The 18145-nt window shown below is 45.0% G+C and overlaps 2 protein-coding genes across 11 annotated transcripts in view; one reads left to right on the top strand and one right to left on the bottom strand.

Moving 5' to 3' along the window:
• Nucleotides 1-18145, bottom strand: part of MACROD2 (mono-ADP ribosylhydrolase 2) — an 858318-nt gene that overhangs the window by 745177 nt on the left and 94996 nt on the right. The window lies entirely within an intron of this gene.
• On the top strand, nt 6938-17868 carry FLRT3 (fibronectin leucine rich transmembrane protein 3). 2 transcript variants are annotated; one of them, XM_084512457.1, is made up of 3 exons: nt 6938-7058; nt 13474-14207; nt 15234-17868. In XM_084512457.1, exon 3 carries the CDS (start codon nt 15364-15366, stop codon nt 17305-17307), a length of 1944 nt encoding a protein of 647 aa, XP_084368583.1. In that variant the 5' UTR covers nt 6938-7058; nt 13474-14207; nt 15234-15363; the 3' UTR covers nt 17308-17868. The 2 variants fall into 2 exon arrangements, with proteins under 2 accessions (XP_084368583.1, XP_084368582.1); XM_084512456.1 differs by having other exon boundaries at nt 15319-17868.

The following is an 18145-nucleotide window of genomic DNA, read 5'->3' on the forward strand; positions in this document are numbered from 1 at the left end:
CAGGGACTTGATCTCTTTCTACAACTTGAATGAAGATTTTTTTGTTAGTAAGTCAAAATTAAACATTTCTCACACGTGAGCCTGCTGCTTTATCTCAAAGTCTGCCTGCCTATAAAGACGTAAATCAGTGCTTTAATTAGGAACATGGAAATACCCTTCTGGATTCAGATCACAGGTCCGACTTGTCCCGTCACACCATCAAGTAGTTTTTGCATTCACAGCTACATACAAAACTGAGCTTTGCACCTACAAGTTTTGTTCAAATATCTGAGAATGAGAAATGGATTCAGACTCAGGTTTTACATCCTGTCTGGCTTACCAAAGCCAAACCCCCTAGGAGTGCATCTCACAGACCCCTCTATGCCAGGGCATCGCTTACACTGCACCGACTGTAGGGCAGGCTTTACCCGCCGGGTTGGCAGACATCAGCCTGTCCTTAACCTGCCATCGATCTCCTCTCCAGAGGGAATGAAGACCAAGCCTGTGGCACTGATGCCACACACACAGCTGCCTCCATCCCAAGCCCAGCCAAAATGCCTGCGTTTTCCACAGTCACAGAGCTGAAGGTCTCCGATGGGCTTCTACAGGTTGCTTCTCTTCAGGATGCCCAACATTTCCCCAGAGGCTTTGGGATTGGCAGCAGCAATTAGCTTGTGTCCACAGAAGGCAGAAGAACAAAAACTTTGAGGAAAGAGATTAAAGATGGATTAAGCAAGGAAAAAAAAAAAAAAGAAAAAAAAAGTGGAATGCCGCTCCAGATACTAAGCTCAAAATGACTTTCAGATCCCATTTCCCACGTAACTTCAGCCTCTTACCACTTCAAGGAGTGTCACCCTCAGCAGCGGCGAGGCATGCTGACTAAATAACACAGGCACAGCGCCTGCTCAAAGCAATTCCCTGATCCTGTCTTTCTCCTGCTGTCCCCACTTACCAGCGGGCTCTGGGCAGACACCTGGCAGGGCAGTCTGCACACAGCGGTACCAGTCGCTCACCCCAGCCTGGGCAGGGGGAAAACCAAAGAGGGATTGCCCCCAGAGCCTCAGGGAAACCCTCAGCATAAACGGACCTCCAAGAAAACAGAGCTGGCCAACTCTCAGAAAGGAGATATCCTCCACCTCCTAGACACATTCCAGGCAATCACACTAGTAGAAGGTAAAACTGGGATGTGTAAGTGGGAGAAGTAAATGTAGAATACACATATGCCTTACAACTCCTTTTTTTTTTTTTTTTTTTTTTTTTTTTTTTTCCCCTGTTTAGCTTCAAGGAGCTCTGCACAGTACATGCAGCCAGCAGATGCTGAAGACAAGCCAGCTTCCACACACTGATTCACGCAGATGGTGCTGGTGGAGGCGATTCTCAGACAAGCCACTCTTGTACTCGCAACCCAGATAAAGTTTCTGCCTGTATATCCTCTTCCCGAGCCTGAATCTCATCAAATCGAACTGCACTTTTCATGTTCAGGGAAATTTTAAAATTCCCCTTAACTTATTTTTAATCACTGTATCAATTTGCAACATCCTGCCAACAGCATTAGCTTCTGTCAAGCAAAACCATTTCTGAAACGCCCTCTCCGTCTGAATAGACAAAGGCGGAACGATCACCCCCTACTTACAACTAAACAAATCTGTTCAGTCAATGTAAACTTAGTCCTTCCTGAGAATAAACACTTTTGAGTTATTCATGTATTCAGCACTGGCACACAGCCTTTTGCGATTTCCAAACCAGGTATTACACAAGCAAATCAGCGGACGCACAGCCTGCAGCTTGCTGCTGGATGGTAACACAGACCAGACAAACAACACAAGCAGCTAGGGCGGTGCATTTGGCCGAAATGGCATGCTAATGCTTTGATTTGATTTGCATGCAGAAGGAGGGGTAGTAAAAAATTTGTGTAGAGAGCAGATCATCACCTTCAGCCTTCAGCAGCACTATATCCAAGCGATTGCTTCAAGTTGCAGAGGATCCTGAATATTCAAATTGGGTAACTAATACGTTATGGATCTGTGCAGAACCTGGCCACGGCAATTTTAGAAGATCAGACCTTCTCCTCAGCTAGTTTGAGACCTTTAAAGAAGGGAATAAAACAGGAAACTCTTTAACATGCAAATGTGGGCTGGAGGAGAAGGACAATGAGGGAGAGAAGGGTTCAGAAGAGGCAGCTTCTCGTGGCAGGAGATGGATGCACAAAGAGCTGGAATGTGAAGCCTCCTGTGTGGGTTTGCTGTGTAGAAGAGCACAAAGCTCGTGGGCACTGCAGGAGGAGGAGAGGAGGCTGCAAGGGGCAGGGTGCTTACAGAAGGACAGCAGGAAGGTGCCAACAGACAACAGTGAGAAGGAGAAGAGATGTAGCAAAAGCCCTGGGCTTATCAGGAGGTAAAGCAAAAGAAGCAGAAAGGCCCAGGAGAAGACCCATTTTGGTGGCCTAAAAATACACTTGTGAGAAAGAATGTGACTTTCACCTTTTCAGTATATCTCTGTAAAGAATTACAGTTTATGAAAACGGTGTATGAAAACACAACTGTTCTTTTAGCTACACGTATTGTTTAATCCTGGAGCTCAGAGGAGGGGAAATTCCACCCCAAAATCCATCACCAAGGGAACATTACCTCCTCCATGAAAATATTTCTTTGTCTCAGCGAATCTCGTTTTGAGTCACGACGTTTAATGTGAGAACTGGTCTTCGTTTTGCAAAGTGAAATCACCCTCAGTCAAATACTCGTCGTGCTTACGTAACTAACACTTCGAGACACCTTGCCTTCTAAGTGCACTTAGGGCAACATTTTCACATTTCATTATTTAACTCCCAGCACCCAGATTTTTCATACAAAACTTCTGACAGCTGCTCAGATTTTCAGGCGGCGGAGAAAGCAAATTCAAACTTCAGACGGATAGACCTGCTAGACCCAAGGAAACCAACAAGAACATGAATTTTTCACCAAACAGATGTTGTCTGCCTTGTAGCAAGGAGGTCACGAACACCAACAGCAAAACAGCACCAGAAGCCCAGCAGCATGGAGCACAGCACCAGAAATTTTTGCTACTTCAGGAGATCCAGCCTTTTGGTTTTGAGTATTTCTCTACTACAGGCATATCCATATGAAAATGCATTTCCCACTGTGTTTGGCTCACTGTAGGCCTTACCCATAAAAACTCAAATTTGCAAATGTAAGAAATGCCCTCGGGGAAGTATAGCTGTTTTGTCCTCTGCAGGATTCTTCTCACGCATGGCAAACATTACTAACAATCTAGTTAAAGTCTGCAAGGTTGTTTGGAGGGATTGTTATCTTTCCTTCCTTTAGCTCACATTTGGTGGGGATCTTTCAAAGCCATGTCAAATGTATGGAAAGCCTGTTCTGTTTTGACAGCATCACTTACTTTGTCAAGTTTGCAAGCAAAAAGTCTAGAGACAGTCCTGAAAGAGTTAGCTCCTGCTTCTCCTAAAAACTTTGTCAAGGTGGCTTCATGGTTTGACACTTAGAGGAAATTGCCTTCCAGACATAGAAAGCAATCGGTCTGAAGCATTAGGAACAAACTTTCCTGGTATGAACTTTACCCAGTCAGCTCTCTTTATCCATTTCTGTGCATTCTGTAAGTAAAAAATAAATAAATAGCTTGCTTGTAGACTTTGCAATTTCATATAGCCCATTAAGTTACTTAATTTTGCTATCAATAGCACATGATGTGATAAGCAAAACTGTTTATTTGCCTTAGGAAAAATAGCAATGTGGTTGCATCACGGGTGTTTCTGAGTTGACAGGGCTTTCCCTGGGGCTACTGAGGAGCGCTGGAAAGAAGCACAGGCAGAAAGCATGGAGAGAAGGGAGAGGAATGGCAGAAAACACAGGTGCAGTGGTTTAATCTCCTGGCCCTTCAAGTCAGACGAAAGAATAATTACAATTACAACTATTCTCTCTCAAACATTCCTGTTAGGAGAAAAAACAACAACAACAGCAACAAAACAGCACTCTTGAAGCCAACCAATTTGAAACAAGTATTTAGTTTTAGACCCTTTGTATCTGTTTAGCTCTCCTGTGGACCGTCTTTCACGATCACATTCTCATTTTTGTTGCATTCGATACAGAAATGTTGCCCCAACTTTGACCAGTTACTGTAGGTACACATACAATGCTGAAAGTTGAGTTTGACAGACATTTACTTTTGAAGGAATTAATCCACAACTGGATTCTGATTTTAAAATGACTCAAATCTTTTAAAAGCGCTAATTCAAGCTGTAATACACATTTGCTGAGAACCTGTACGTAGGCAATAACAAAGACTCTTATAGGACACATATCAGACAAAAGTTCATGTATTATAGAGCTTCCTTTTCTTAGACGTCTCCACAAATCAAGCAATGCCTAACTTGGATTTGGGACAGCCTGCTTTGAGAAAATCAATACAACCTGATAAAAGCCTAAAGCTAAAAACCACTAACACTCATTTCAGGGTATTTCATTGAATATCAGACTATTACTCTCAGCATTATCTAAGTGAAATCCGTCCTTGAGGAGCTCAAAGCAGCAACGGTTCAGTTTCCACTCGCAAAGCCAGCTCGCTGTCCTCTGCAGCAAGGATGACTGATCTCTGATTCAATTTTGCTTCCCGGTCAATGTGTTTGGTTTCTTAACGTTTCATAAATGTCTTGCCTAGAAACATTTATGACTAAAACCTGATTTACAGTAGGACAAAGGAGATCCAAAACACTGTCGAGTCACAGCCAGAGTCCTTCAGGTCAACCTTTGGCTAAGGGCAGCTCCCAGAACTGTGGCTCTTATCATGCCATCAGGGTGCTCAGAAAAACAAACAAGCAGCAGCGTTATCACTTTGACCTGACAGCACCTTACACGTGTGCGTTATAAACTTGCATTATCATTCCTGGAAACACATTGTATAGCATAAGCACTCTGGATTTCCCATCTGCCATCTTCCAAACCCTCTCAGGTTGGTAAGTGTTAACAAAATCACCATTTTTTCCGAACGGTAATTTCCCTATAGGTCTGACAAGCTCTTCATCTCCATGTCACAAGCATTAATTAATTTTATATATAAAATATAGGTGAAAAGACTATTTTACCTTCAGGATTCAATTAAAATAACTCATTATATTGCTAAGGCTTGATACCGCTGCGTTACATATGCATGTTTTTATTCCCCACCCATGAGCTACCCCATCAGCATTAACAGAGTTCCTCAATTGTCCTGAAATTTGAGAGGCCTTGAATTTCTATAGATTAAGAAGAAAATGGAGAACAGGGTCAAGCTCTCAACACACATTTTTTTGTGGAAAGGATTTTAAAAGCAACCCATGTTCTCACGAAGTATATTTAAGGATTTTACATAAAAGGGCCCATTCAAAAATATGCTTGTGACAACATATGAAAAACCCTTTAGTACCCTGGAGCAGCTGTGACTTGGTAAAATCTAATTATTTCTCATGTGCCCATTGGAATTCTCCAGGAATACTAACTGTAATTTCTAACTGCTGCCACAAGCTCTGGGCCAGACTTGGAACAGTACCAAAAGGTAGCTGAATGAGCGCCGTATACAACTTTTATGAATATCCCACAGGTATATGCTAAGGTTTAGTGATACGGCACAGTAATATAGCACCGCAATCAGGTAACTAATGCAACTAAGTGAGGCGTGAGCAACACCAAATACACAACACTTTTGAGAAATGATGCTATAATCTTAACGGGGTCTCCGTTAAAAGATCTACTTGTGATTCAGAGCATCTCAAAAGTCTTCCTTTGTCACCAGTCCATTGTCCTACCCCACACAACCGAACACACCGAGTACGCTTATGTCTGTGCAGTACATGTGCATATGTACGCAAATGGACAAGCGTGAAATGTGCTATATATACATTAAAATTTATAAGCAATACAGCACTGCATACTGAGCTGATTAGGGCACAGCTCACCCTGCCAGGACTGTCAACAGAGACCCCTGTACCTTAACTCGAAGTGAATTTCTTATTAGTTTTTACTGTCTTTGGGGAAAGATTCAAACTGAAGCGATAAAGCAATAAATAAATAAATCCCTTTCCCTTGTTGTCAAGGAAGACCAATCCAGGATTTCTTTTTTAAACCTTCTGAATAAATACGGAACGTATAGAGCGTTTCAAATATAACGCTTCAAACACCTAAATATCACGTACGACAAGCAGTATCAAACAAATCCATTAAAACTCCCCTTTCAAAAGGGTGAGTCTGGACTCCTCCTGGTTTGCTTTTGAGGAAAGGCGAACAGACGGACGTCCAATGTCCAAACTTTGGGAGGAAAAGCGCCGCTTTCCGGGGCTTTCCGTGGGCCTCAGGGACACGGAGCTCCGGGAGCTCGGCCTGGTGCCAGCAGGTGTGGGGACCCCACGTCCCCTGCTGACAGGTAGGGTGCGGAGAAGCCCACCTCATCGGTAATTACTGAGGGTGCTAATTACCGGGCTACCAATAAATGGACGTTTATTGAGGGAGATTTGGCTTTACGGACGAGTATCTGGGGAAGACGCTTCATGGGTTGCCCTGCAGCCAGGTTTTGTTCCAAAAGCCTTCCCCAGTGCCAAGCCCACCCGCCCTGACACACGGGGGGGGGGCTAGAAAACACACAAACGCTTTTTAGCACTTTTTAATTTTATTTCCCATTTTCCCCCCCAACACACCAAACCCCTCTCCTTTAACCCCCCCGTCAGCCATGGCGCCGCCGGCTGCTCCCCCTAGCGACGGCCCCGCGCCCACCCCCCCCCAACACACCCCAAGCCCCGCCCCCCACCCACCCCAAGCCCCGCCCCCCCCTCCTTCTCCCCCCTAAGCCCCGCCCCCGGCGGTGACGCGCGGCCCCGCCCCCGCCGCGACTTGAGGGCGCGCGCCCGGCTCCGCGCAGCTCCGCGGCACCGCGCCGGGATCGCGGCGCCCGCACCGCAACTCGGCCCCTGCTCACCCCCCCCCACCCCCCCCTCTATTCCTCCGGCTCCTCCTGCTTAAAAAAATCAAAACGACAAGCCAAAAAAAAAAAATATAATGCACCGAAAGCCGCGTTAGGAATCGCCACGCGCCCCGCAGGTAAGCGCGGGGCTACGCGCTGCGACGTGCCGAGGGGGGTCGGGGGGAAACGGGGAGCGGGACCCCGGGGACTTCTCGGCAACTTGGCGGCCGGAGCCCCCTGCCCTGCCCCTGCCTTATCCCGCAGCCCTCCTCGTCCTCACCGCCTCCCCAAAAATCCCCCCCCCCAACCCCAACCCCGACCCCAAACCCCCCGTCCCCATCGCGGCCGGCCGGAGCCTTTTGTTTTCCCATCCCCATCCCTGCAAGTTCGCCTGTGCGCCGAGCCGGTCCTGCGGCAGCGGGCAGGGCTGCTCCTTTGAGTGGTAATTATTTCTATTAATTATTATTAATTATTGCATATCCCCCCCCCCTCCGCGCTGCTGGCAAGGCGCGGCAGGAGTTGGGCGAAGCGCTGCAGCCCGCGGGGCGCCCACGCGGTCCCGATCCCAAACCCGAGCCCAAAGCTGGTCCTGATCCCAAATCCCGAGCACAGTCCCGGTCCCGATCCCAAACCCGGTCCCGGTCCCGGTCCCCATCGGGTCCGGAACCCCAAGGAGCAGAGGACGGCGAGGCCGGGGAGCTGCCCGACTTTAAAAAACCCCCTTTCATTATCTTGACCCCGATATTTTGATTTTTTTATTATTATTATTTTTTTTTTCCCTCCCTTCCCCTGGAAGACGCTGCCCGCAGAGACGGGAGCAGCAATTAACTGAGCGCCCTCGGCTGCCCGGGGCTGCGGCGCCCTTAATGAGCGGCGCTCGGAGTTGGGGTGAAAAACGCTGAAATAGGGGCAAAAAAACCGCGTCTGTCCGTTGGGGTGGGTGTGCGGGGAGAGGAATGATCTGCTGCGAAACACGGAGCCCTGTGTGCTGCCCTTGGCCATCCATGCCACGCAGCGGGTCGTAGCGGAGGTTTCGGTGCCCTTCCCTTCCTCACCCCCCCCCTTAAAATACCCTCAAGTTTCCTTTAATTTATTCCCAAACCATACAATGCAGCCCTGTGTCAGATCGGTTTTCAAATACTTCATAAACAAAAGGTACGCCGGGGTTTATACGGGGCCAATTAGCCTAAAATACACTGAGGTTATTCTCATCGTCCTATTTGTGCTGCTGTCGAGCTTTTCAATTTCTCCATCGACGTTTAATCACTTCTAAAAGCTGTATTTATTTTTCCTGCCTTCCCTGCTCCTCCTGTACACCAGAAACGGAGACTGAGCCTCGGTGTACATTTAAAATGTTAATTTTCTCTTTTTTTTTTTTTTTTTTTTTTTTGGTACATTTGAACCTCTTCATTTTAACCGGAGAGTGACCAGAAAAAATACCGCTGTTCGTGTGGTCAGCACGGGAAATAAGGGTCTGTAAAGTCTCTGAAAGGGTGATTTATTTTATTTTCTTTTAATTCCCCCTTCGGAGGCAGCCTCTGCTTTTCTCAACAGGAGACTTTTGGTGTAATTAAAGCAGAGAAAACTGGACAGCAGCGAAAAAACATCTGACTTGTGGCTCTTAAAGCACAGTTTTTGCAGCGTGTACCACCCCCCAGTGGGCAAAAAAACTCTGTAGTAAACTCGCAGCGAGCTTTCATCTTCGGAAATAAAAGCGTGCGTGTGTTGCAGCCAGAACGAAATAAAGGTGCACGTCTGGGGATTTTGCTTTGGGGTTTTCTTTGGGGTTTCCCTCAGCACCCCGTAGCTCTCGGGGGGGGAGGCAGCAGAAGCGGAGGCTGCAGTTTGCAAACTTGGTGCCGCGGCTCTCGGGGGCGGCCTGGGTTGGTAGCTGGCCATCTTTGTCTGCAGGCAGTGCGAAGGGGCTGCTGCTCCTGCAGCCTTCCCTAATCGCCTCCAGGCACGAGGCGGCACGGAGTTTGTAGGATTGGGAGGTTTTGGGATTGCCAGCGTGAGAGTCCTGTGTCCTGGGGGCCCTGGGGAGCAGCCGGCATCCTCCCGAGTCGTGCAGCCAGGAACAGCCGACCTGGCCCCTCCGTGGTGCCCCGAGTTTTCTGTTCCCGGGGCAAATCCCAACGAGGAGGCAAGGGTTTGAGAAGGGAGAGAAACAAATCTACCACAGCCGTATCTCTTTGAGCGGTATTTTTTTGTACGCCGAACGGTTTGTGCCAGGAGCTCCGCAGCAGGTATGATGCCACCTGCATTTGTCAGAGGGGGAAAAAATGATTTTCCCCTTGAAAGCACGGCAGCGTTTGTGCTCCCTTCTCTCGGCTGAAGCGCAGGCAGGGCAGCTCACCTCGGCAGCACCTCTCGGGAGAAAACCTAGCAGCCATCGCTGGCCAAAGGGGGCGAGGCGAGCACTAAGGCAGCGAGCCCAGCACGGCCCGGAGCGAGCACCATCAGCATACGGCTGGAAGTGAACTTTGGAGAACGACAACTGAACAACTCCGGGTTCATTTCCACCCTCTGCGGCAGACAGGGGCTCGGCGACCCTTGGGTGTGGAGTTAAACTTCTGCCCAGCGTCCATTTCTGAGCCAGGGAGAGAGAGCACACCAAAACGTGCATTTTTTTTTTAAGACATGGGGGTTCGGCAGAACCAGCCGGCCAAAGGCAATATTATGTATGTGCAACTACTGCATAAGGTGGGGGGGAGCCAAAAAAATAAGTAACACCTATCTCCAAGGCGGGGAGAGGCAAATTTCACCAGACTCTGCCCCGGGGAGCTCACCGGCACTTCACTGAAAACCTCTGCGTTCTCCAGCCCCCAGAAGGCAGCCAGGGGACCTTCTGCTTGCCTAGCGCCGAACAAAGGAGCGGGGCACCTTCCTGAAACACGATAATCGTGGAAATTTCAGCCCCTCGACGCGGTGCTTAGAGAGCGTTTTGCTGTCACGATCGACTAACTCCGAGTCATACGCTTTAAAAAACACAACACGGCGCGTGAAGTACGGGTTAGCGGTGGGGAGGCGGCGTTGAAAAGTTTGTGATGCTTTTTGAGAGGAACCCTGGCTTTTGGGAAGTAACCTGGCTGTGCAGGGAATAGGTGGCTTCACCGCTGTTTTGAAGGGCGGGGAGCACAAAACGTGTTGTGTTTCTGCTCCATTTCAGGGTAGAAACCAACATGGAGGTAATTCTGCAGTGTAAGAGCACTCACTGAGGTAAACTGACTGAGGCTTGTCGAATGCACGTATCCTAATACTTCCAATGTTACTTCTGTCCTTTATAACCTAAAAAGCCTGGACAGAAGTTGCCTCCCTTGGCCCTGTGGGGTTGGTGGTTAGAAATAAGCCCTTGCTTTTTGCAGCTCCCTGAGCTGCTGGCAGGGACCGCAGAGGTGGAGTAGAAATTCAAGTAAGCACTGTGTGACCCGAAGTGTGCCAGGTCTGGATTTTATTCAGGTTTTATCACAGCTTGGAAAGAAGAAATCTGTTTGGCACCGCTTTTAGGTAAACTCCTGGCTTTTCAAACATACCAAACATTTTTTTTTTTTTTTCTTTTTTTTCTTTTTCCGCCCTGCAGCTCTCATGCAAGTCAGGCGGCGCAGCTGGATACCACGTGTTACAGTAAATACAGTGCTCTTTGGTGGGTTTTCTCGTACAGTGCAAATTACCTTCCACGTTTTAAAATGAGATCCCCCCCCCTTCCCTCCGTAGCTGCAGCCCAGCGATAAGTGCAAGCACAAGTCTCGGGCATCCCCCAGCTGTAGCAATGTGCTTGCTTACACGGTGTCCCAGGAAAAGTAACTTAACACTGCAGTCCAGCAAGGTCCATGAAAACATTCAAATCCGAATAAAGATAAGCATAAAAGCTCTGTTCAGTTGTTCTGACGTTACTCTTGTTACCAAGAAAGTCTTTTATTTTTTTTCCCATTAAAAAAAAAAATGAATTTTGGCACCTGCTTTCTGAAATCCATCTTTTTCTGCTCTGCTCAAAATTAACGCCTCCTTTCAAAGCCATGTGTCCATGAAGCCTCCTAATTTGATGTCGCGGAGACCTGGACACAGCGCCTGGCCCAGCGGGGGTCACTTCTCTTTTCATCCTGCAGGATCAGCTATAATGGCTGGGTGTCAGGGAATATTTAGAGACAGCTCAAGAGGAGGAGAGTTTGAGCATGGCAGCAGGATTCCCTTCTTCTCTGTAGACAGATCACTGGAGCCTTTGATATGCAAAAACATTGTTTTCAGCTATGGCTTGAGATATAAAAGGGAAGTGCAAGATATCAAACAATCAGAACCTGAAGAAAACTATTCTAAGTTTAGAAAAGGGAGTGGGGGGTATGGTCTTAATCCACATTTTTGAAACAGTGTTGTCTTCTCCAAAGAGACCTGCTTTTATTTTTCTTCCTTGTTTTTATGTAATTTTTGAGAGCACGGATAAAAAAATTCCAAGACCCTAATGAGCTTTAGTGCTTTCATTTTAATCCTACACATTACTGCTATTACAATGGCAATAAATGAAGGGATGACTATCAAATGGAGCAAAGAAGAAACAGTTAATATGCTAGAAAGGTAAAATAAACGCACTTTTTCATGTTTATGTGTATGTAGTGTAGGCATACTACAAACTCTCTTTTGATCAATACTAACATGCTTTTTTTTACAGCCTACTTAACAACTCTAAAAGTTCCAAAGAACGATTCATAGAATTATTTTTTTTATAAGTTTTTAAAAGTTACTGTAGCCTTCGAAGGCCTACTCAACAACTTTTTGTTCCTACTTCATAATTTAACTTCCAGAAAATACCCTCTGTCACAACTTCACATTAGTTCTTGAGAGAAATCATTTTTTATACAGCTGTTAAGCATGTGTTTATTTCCAAGTTTTAGGAACAGATCCTGGACTTAAGTTTCCACAAACACTTCAGTAATACAGACCAAGGAAATCGGACACTGCTTAATCTCAAAGAATGTGGAGCCTTTTTGTTCCATTTTCTACTGACTGCATATGTTAACCAAGCCCTACAACACAGGAATTCCCTTATATCCCAAACGTGGCCACACAGAGTTTTTACCTTAAATAAAGCATATGTTAAAGTACTTATTTCTGCCAATCTTACAGTGCATCTCTCATTTTAAGCTAACGATTGTCACTACAAAACTGCTGAAATGAGGTGAAAAAAAAACAAAACAGAAACCCTCAGATAAGCATGAAAGCAGCATAAGAAGAGCTAAAGCTTCACGATTTCCTCAGAGAACGGTACCTCCATCTCAGAAGTGGGTTTGGTTTGCCTTTTTTTTTTTTTTTTTTTTTTTTTGTTGTTGAATAGTCAGCTTTTTACATTGAAGAGGAGCATAATTTTATCTATGTCAGTCAGTTTGTGTCAGTGCAAATTCCCTGTTGCTACAGGATCTACTAAAGGAGGACTTCATGGTACCTGCTCCAAATCGCAAAAGAGTTTTAAAGCAGAGACTGCTTTTGTGTAGGTCTATTATTTTATGATGGACAGAAGCAACTCTACCTATGCCTGTATGAAGGGAGCTAAGCAAGCATTATTATTATTCATCCTGCTGTTTCTTCATAGCTTTCTAGTGCTGAGACCTGCACTCAGTTGTTCCCTGGACTACATGCAATCACCAAAGGGAAAAGGAAGTAAATGTTAAGGATTTTTTTATTTTTTCTTCAGACTTAACCATTTCTATTTCAAACAGATAGTGCCTACACGCTTTCAGGGAACAGAGACTGGGTATCTCACTGAATGCTTTCTGCAGTAGTGCTATGAAGTAGCCTGAGTTAAAATATTGCCATTCTAAAATGACCAAATAATTAGAGTGCCTCAAGAAATAGGAAGAGCCGAGATTATTTTTCTTTCTTGAAATGAGAAAAATCAGATTAATAAAACACCAATCTAAATAGTGATTCCACTGTGCAAAATGACAAATACAAGTGCTTAAAGGTTCATACAGCCTGGCATACTGAGCACACTTCATGGAGAAAACCCACATATTACCTCCGTGGTCAAAAAGCTGACACAGATGACTAGTTCACAATTCAGGAACTGGATTGCAGATGTGAAATACTAATTCTGTTTGAGTGAAAACTTTTCCTCTTTCTTCCAAGAGCTACTGAATGGTGTTTAACTCATCTTAGATTTAAAGCCAAGGAGAGGCTGATGATATATGCCTCAGTTTACCAGGGAGAAAAAGCAAGCAAACACGTTGGCCTCCTCCCAGGAGGCAGGACTGCCATTTGTCCTCCAGTGGGAAACATCACTTACACAGATTTTGTTACCATCTATTAATGCAGGATGACTTCATTTGCTACTGGAAAGGAGGGAAAAGATTTATTCCAGCAAAATGGCAGCAGCACGAGACTAAACAGCAAAAGATGTTTCCGAACGTCTCTGACTTTTGTTGAAATACCATCGTTTTGGTATAACGAGCTGTGCTAGTTAATAGACAGCATAATTTATATGGGGATGCAGCACAACTCTGAATACTAGCGCCCACCACCACTTGTTATTAATTACAATTTCTTCTGTTTGTTACTTTACAGGAAAGTAAGAGTTCAAGGAAAGCTTTAAAGGGGAGTTCTCTGGGAAGGAAGGAAGACTGTTGTGTCTTTCCATGAAGAAAACCACCCGACCTGCATGACGTGCTGAGGGCAGAGCCACCTGCCGTCAGCGTGCGGCGCAGGAGGAGTTCTTTCCTGCATTACAAATTCGGAGCAAGTGTATAAAAAGTGAGAGTTGGAAAATGGTCCCCTCCAAAAGGCGTGGATGTACCAGGATGTAGCCACTGTACAAAATTTACCCTTGGATAATTCTGGACAGAGATAAAAGCCCGCTGCTGGCCTCCTGAAGAGGCGACCACCATTCCAGCCTGAGCATAATGAATAGTTTCCATCACGCGGCGCTCAAGTCACCGCCGACGACTGCACCACACACAAGAGTTGGTACGAGTTACAAAGAAAGTAATTCCTGTTAAAGGCGTTAAACCAAACAAAAGAGGCTGTCCTTCTTTCACAGACTTTACATGAGGACAAAAATAGAAGGAAGTTGAAGCTTTTCTCCTCCCTGGCCTGGTGTGCTTATGTACCATGATAAATCTTTGTTGGATTGCTCCCGGAGCGTAGTGCCAGGAGGCTCGCACCGCCGGAAGGATCGCTCAAATAAACGCAGCCAAGGGAGAAGCAGCTCCATGGAGTAAAGTGTAAGAGCAGCTCGTGAGACAGAAATTGCGTTTGCTGGACGTCCTCAAGCACAAAATTTACTCTTACTTTTAAATACGGTAGGATCAATATTAATTTGTTTTTCTTTTCGTGCCTCGGAGAATAAAGTTCAATTAATATATGAACCCACAAGAGAAGGAAAGGGTCATGGCATCTCTTAATGCATAGGTCATCTTGTAAAAGTTTTCACAACCCTAATTACAATGGTAATTGAATTATATTGTCTTAAAAGCTATAAAAATGCTAATTACCTGAGCTCAATGTACAAACATACAACCAGTGCAAAGCACAATTTCAGTCTCAAGAGTTAATTTATATTGTCCTTACCTGCACAGTTTGAACTAATAAGATGTGAAAATGTGGTTAAACCTGCCAAATAGTCTCTTATTAGTGTACTGCTTTAGTAAGAAGACTTTTGAGAATGACAAATATTTAAACATGAAATTAAGCATGTAATGAAATATTCCATCCAGTCAAGTAGAAAGCCACGGCTCTAACAGCTATGTCAGTTTGTAACCTACAAAACCAATTGTTATATTCACCTTTCTAAACATTCCAGCTTGAAAAACAAGAAAAGTAAGATGCAGTGTTTGTAAAACATGCAACATTATGTTGAACACTCAAAAAAAAAAAATCAAGAAAGCTCTTTAGCTGGTCTTTGCTCTCTTGTCTGCATTTTATACTGTGCCATTAGGACTTTCTTGAACCTGCAGAACAGCTACCACTGAACTCGTGGGTTTGGTGAGGGTTTTATAGTTCACGTAAGGGCTCCTAGGTAGTTAGCTGGCTTAGGAATTCTTATCTTTCAGATACAGAATGATTTACTTGAACTCTGGTTTGACTTCAGCTCTGTACTTATAAGGGTATCTGTGAACAAAATCCACATGTAAAACGTGGAGGAATCCTCAGAAGGAGCCTTCTTGCTTAAACAGCTATTTACAGATCAGACATACCTGATTGTATTACTTTAAATTACCAGGCAGAACAGTTTATTAATTGAATTAGTAAAAGAAAGAGTATAATAACTGATGTAGAGAAAGTAAAATGTCTGCCAACTTGAATTTATTTTCATGTGTGTGTTTCAGATGTCTTCTGTAATGTTGAAGTTGAATTTTCATTGGAGTTTCTTCGCTGATGATCTGGATAATTTTGTTTGTTTGGTTTTTTTAGATTGTTGAAGATCAGAACTGTATACAAATCTCATCATTCCTGACCATGATTAGTGTAACCTGGAGCATCTTCCTAATTTGGACTAAAATAGGGCTGTTACTTGACATGGCACCTTATTCTGTTAGTGCCAAACCATGCCCTTCAGTATGTCGCTGTGATGTGGGTTTCATATATTGTAATGATCGCGATTTGACATCTATTCCTACAGGAATCCCAGAGGATGCTACTACCCTCTTCCTTCAGAACAATCAAATTAATAATGCTGGGATTCCTTCAGAACTGAAGAACTTGCTTAGGGTGGAAAGAATATATTTATACCACAACAGCCTAGATGAATTCCCCACTAACCTCCCTAAGTACGTTAAAGAACTGCATTTGCAGGAGAATAACATAAGGACCATTACTTATGATTCACTTTCACAAATTCCCTATCTGGAAGAACTGCATTTGGATGATAATTCGGTTTCCGCTGTTAGCATTGAGGACGGAGCTTTCCGGGACAACATCTATCTCAGACTTCTTTTTCTCTCTCGAAATCACCTTAGCACCATTCCCTGGGGTTTGCCTAAAACGATAGAAGAGCTACGCTTGGATGATAATCGTATTTCCACGATTTCAGAGCTGTCCCTCCAAGACCTTACAAATCTAAAACGCCTTGTTTTAGACGGAAATCTTTTAAATAACCACGGATTAGGAGACAAGGTCTTCATGAATCTAGTCAATCTTACAGAACTGTCATTGGTCCGCAATTCACTCACAGCCGCACCAGTAAATTTGCCAGGAACAAACCTAAGAAAACTTTATCTTCAAGAAAACCATATAAATCGTGTGCCACCCAACGCTTTCTCTTACTTACGGCAGTTGTACCGACTAGATATGTCCAACAATAATCTCAGCAATTTACCTCAGGGTGTCTTTGATGACCTGGACAACATAACTCAACTCTTCCTTCGTAACAACCCTTGGCACTGCGGGTGCAAAATGAAATGGGTCCGTGACTGGCTGCAGTCCTTACCCTTGAAAGTGAACGTGCGTGGGCTGATGTGTCAGGCACCGGAAAAAGTCCGTGGGATGGCTATCAAAGACCTCAACGCGGAACTGTTTGACTGTAAGGATGATATAAGCACCATCCAAATCACCACTGCGGTGCCAAACACCTTGTACCCGGCCCAGGGACACTGGCCGGTTTCTGTGACCAGACAGCCTGAGATGAAGGCTCCCAACCTGAACAAGAACTACAGAACCACAGCCAGCCCGGTGCGCAAAGTCATTACGATATTCGTGAAATCCGTGAGCACGGAGACCATTCACATCTCCTGGAAAGTGGCGCTGCCGATGACCGCTCTGAGACTGAGCTGGCTCAAGATGGGCCACAGCCCTGCCTTTGGATCTATAACAGAAACCATCGTCACCGGAGACAGAAGCGACTACTTGCTGACGGCGCTCGAGCCCGAGTCGCCGTACCGCGTCTGCATGGTTCCCATGGAAACCAGCAACATCTATCTCTCCGACGAAACGCCCGAGTGCATCGAGACCGAGACGGCGCCCCTCAAGATGTACAACCCGACCACCACCCTCAACCGGGAGCAGGAGAAGGAGCCTTACAAAAACTCCAGCTTGCCCCTGGCCGCCATCATCGGCGGGGCGGTGGCGCTGGTGGCCATAGCGCTGCTGGCGCTGGTGTGCTGGTACGTCCACAGGAACGGGTCCCTCTTCTCCCGGAACTGCGCCTACAGCAAGGGACGCAGGAGAAAGGATGACTACGCCGAAGCGGGAACCAAGAAGGACAACTCCATCCTGGAAATCAGGGAGACTTCTTTCCAGATGATACCCATCACCAACGACCAGGTGTCCAAGGAGGAGTTTGTAATACACACCATCTTCCCGCCCAACGGCATGAACCTCTACAAGAACAGCCACAGTGAAAGCAGTAGTAACAGGAGCTACAGAGACAGTGGTATTCCAGATTCAGATCATTCGCACTCATGATACTGAAGGACGTGAAAGACTGGTTTGGTTTTGGTTTGGGTTCTTTTTGTTTTTTGTTTTATAAACGAGAAAAGACTGACTTTAACGGTTGCTGTTCTACTGCAAAACACTGGATTAAAGACTGACAAAGCAATGTACTGTACATTTGCCATATAATTTATATTTAAGAACTTTTTATTAAAAGTTTCAAATTTCAGGCTACTGCTGCGATTAATGTAGTGGGGATACCTGACCACAATTCTCTATTTTAGTATTTTTTAGTAATTTGTACTGTATTTTCCTTGCTAATATTGAAGTTACAGACCATTTAACTTTTGTGTTCTACTGAGTAAGATGACTTGTTGACTGTGAAAGTGAATTTTCTTGCCGTGTTGAGCAGTCAGAACATTCATCTGAGATCCTTGTAAGTGTAAGCACAGGCCATTTTTCACTTTGGTATTAATAAAATAATGTTAAACCTGGCAAATCAAGAAGATCAAGCAGTGGTTGCAAAAACTCACAGAACTTTAAATGTTGGGTCTATTAAATCTGTAAACCACAACAATATTCAATAAACAAAAATGCGTGTAGTAATGGGCAATATCAGCTGTCTGGATATATCCATGTCAACAATGGTGAAATCCAATTGAAAAGAAAATAATCAAATAAATTACATGCATGAGACTGAAACTGTTGACACGCGTAAGGAAAGAATTGACCCCTGGAAGAAAGCATAACGAAATTTCTAACAAGGAATTCCAAAAAAAAATAAAATAAAAATGCACTAAGCTCCAGAAACCACGGGGTAGATACGGTTTTAGGGATAGATTTCTGGTTATCAGCACCAGCGGTCTGCTTG

This window comes from Aythya ferina, assembly GCF_964211825.1.
Source record: "Aythya ferina genome assembly, chromosome: 3".
Lineage (NCBI taxonomy): Eukaryota > Metazoa > Chordata > Aves > Anseriformes > Anatidae > Aythya > Aythya ferina.

Coding starts and splice junctions, on each gene's coding strand:
- FLRT3 (XM_084512457.1), top strand. CDS start 15,364: ATGATTAGTGTAACCTGGAGCATCTTCCTAATTTGGACTAAAATAGGG.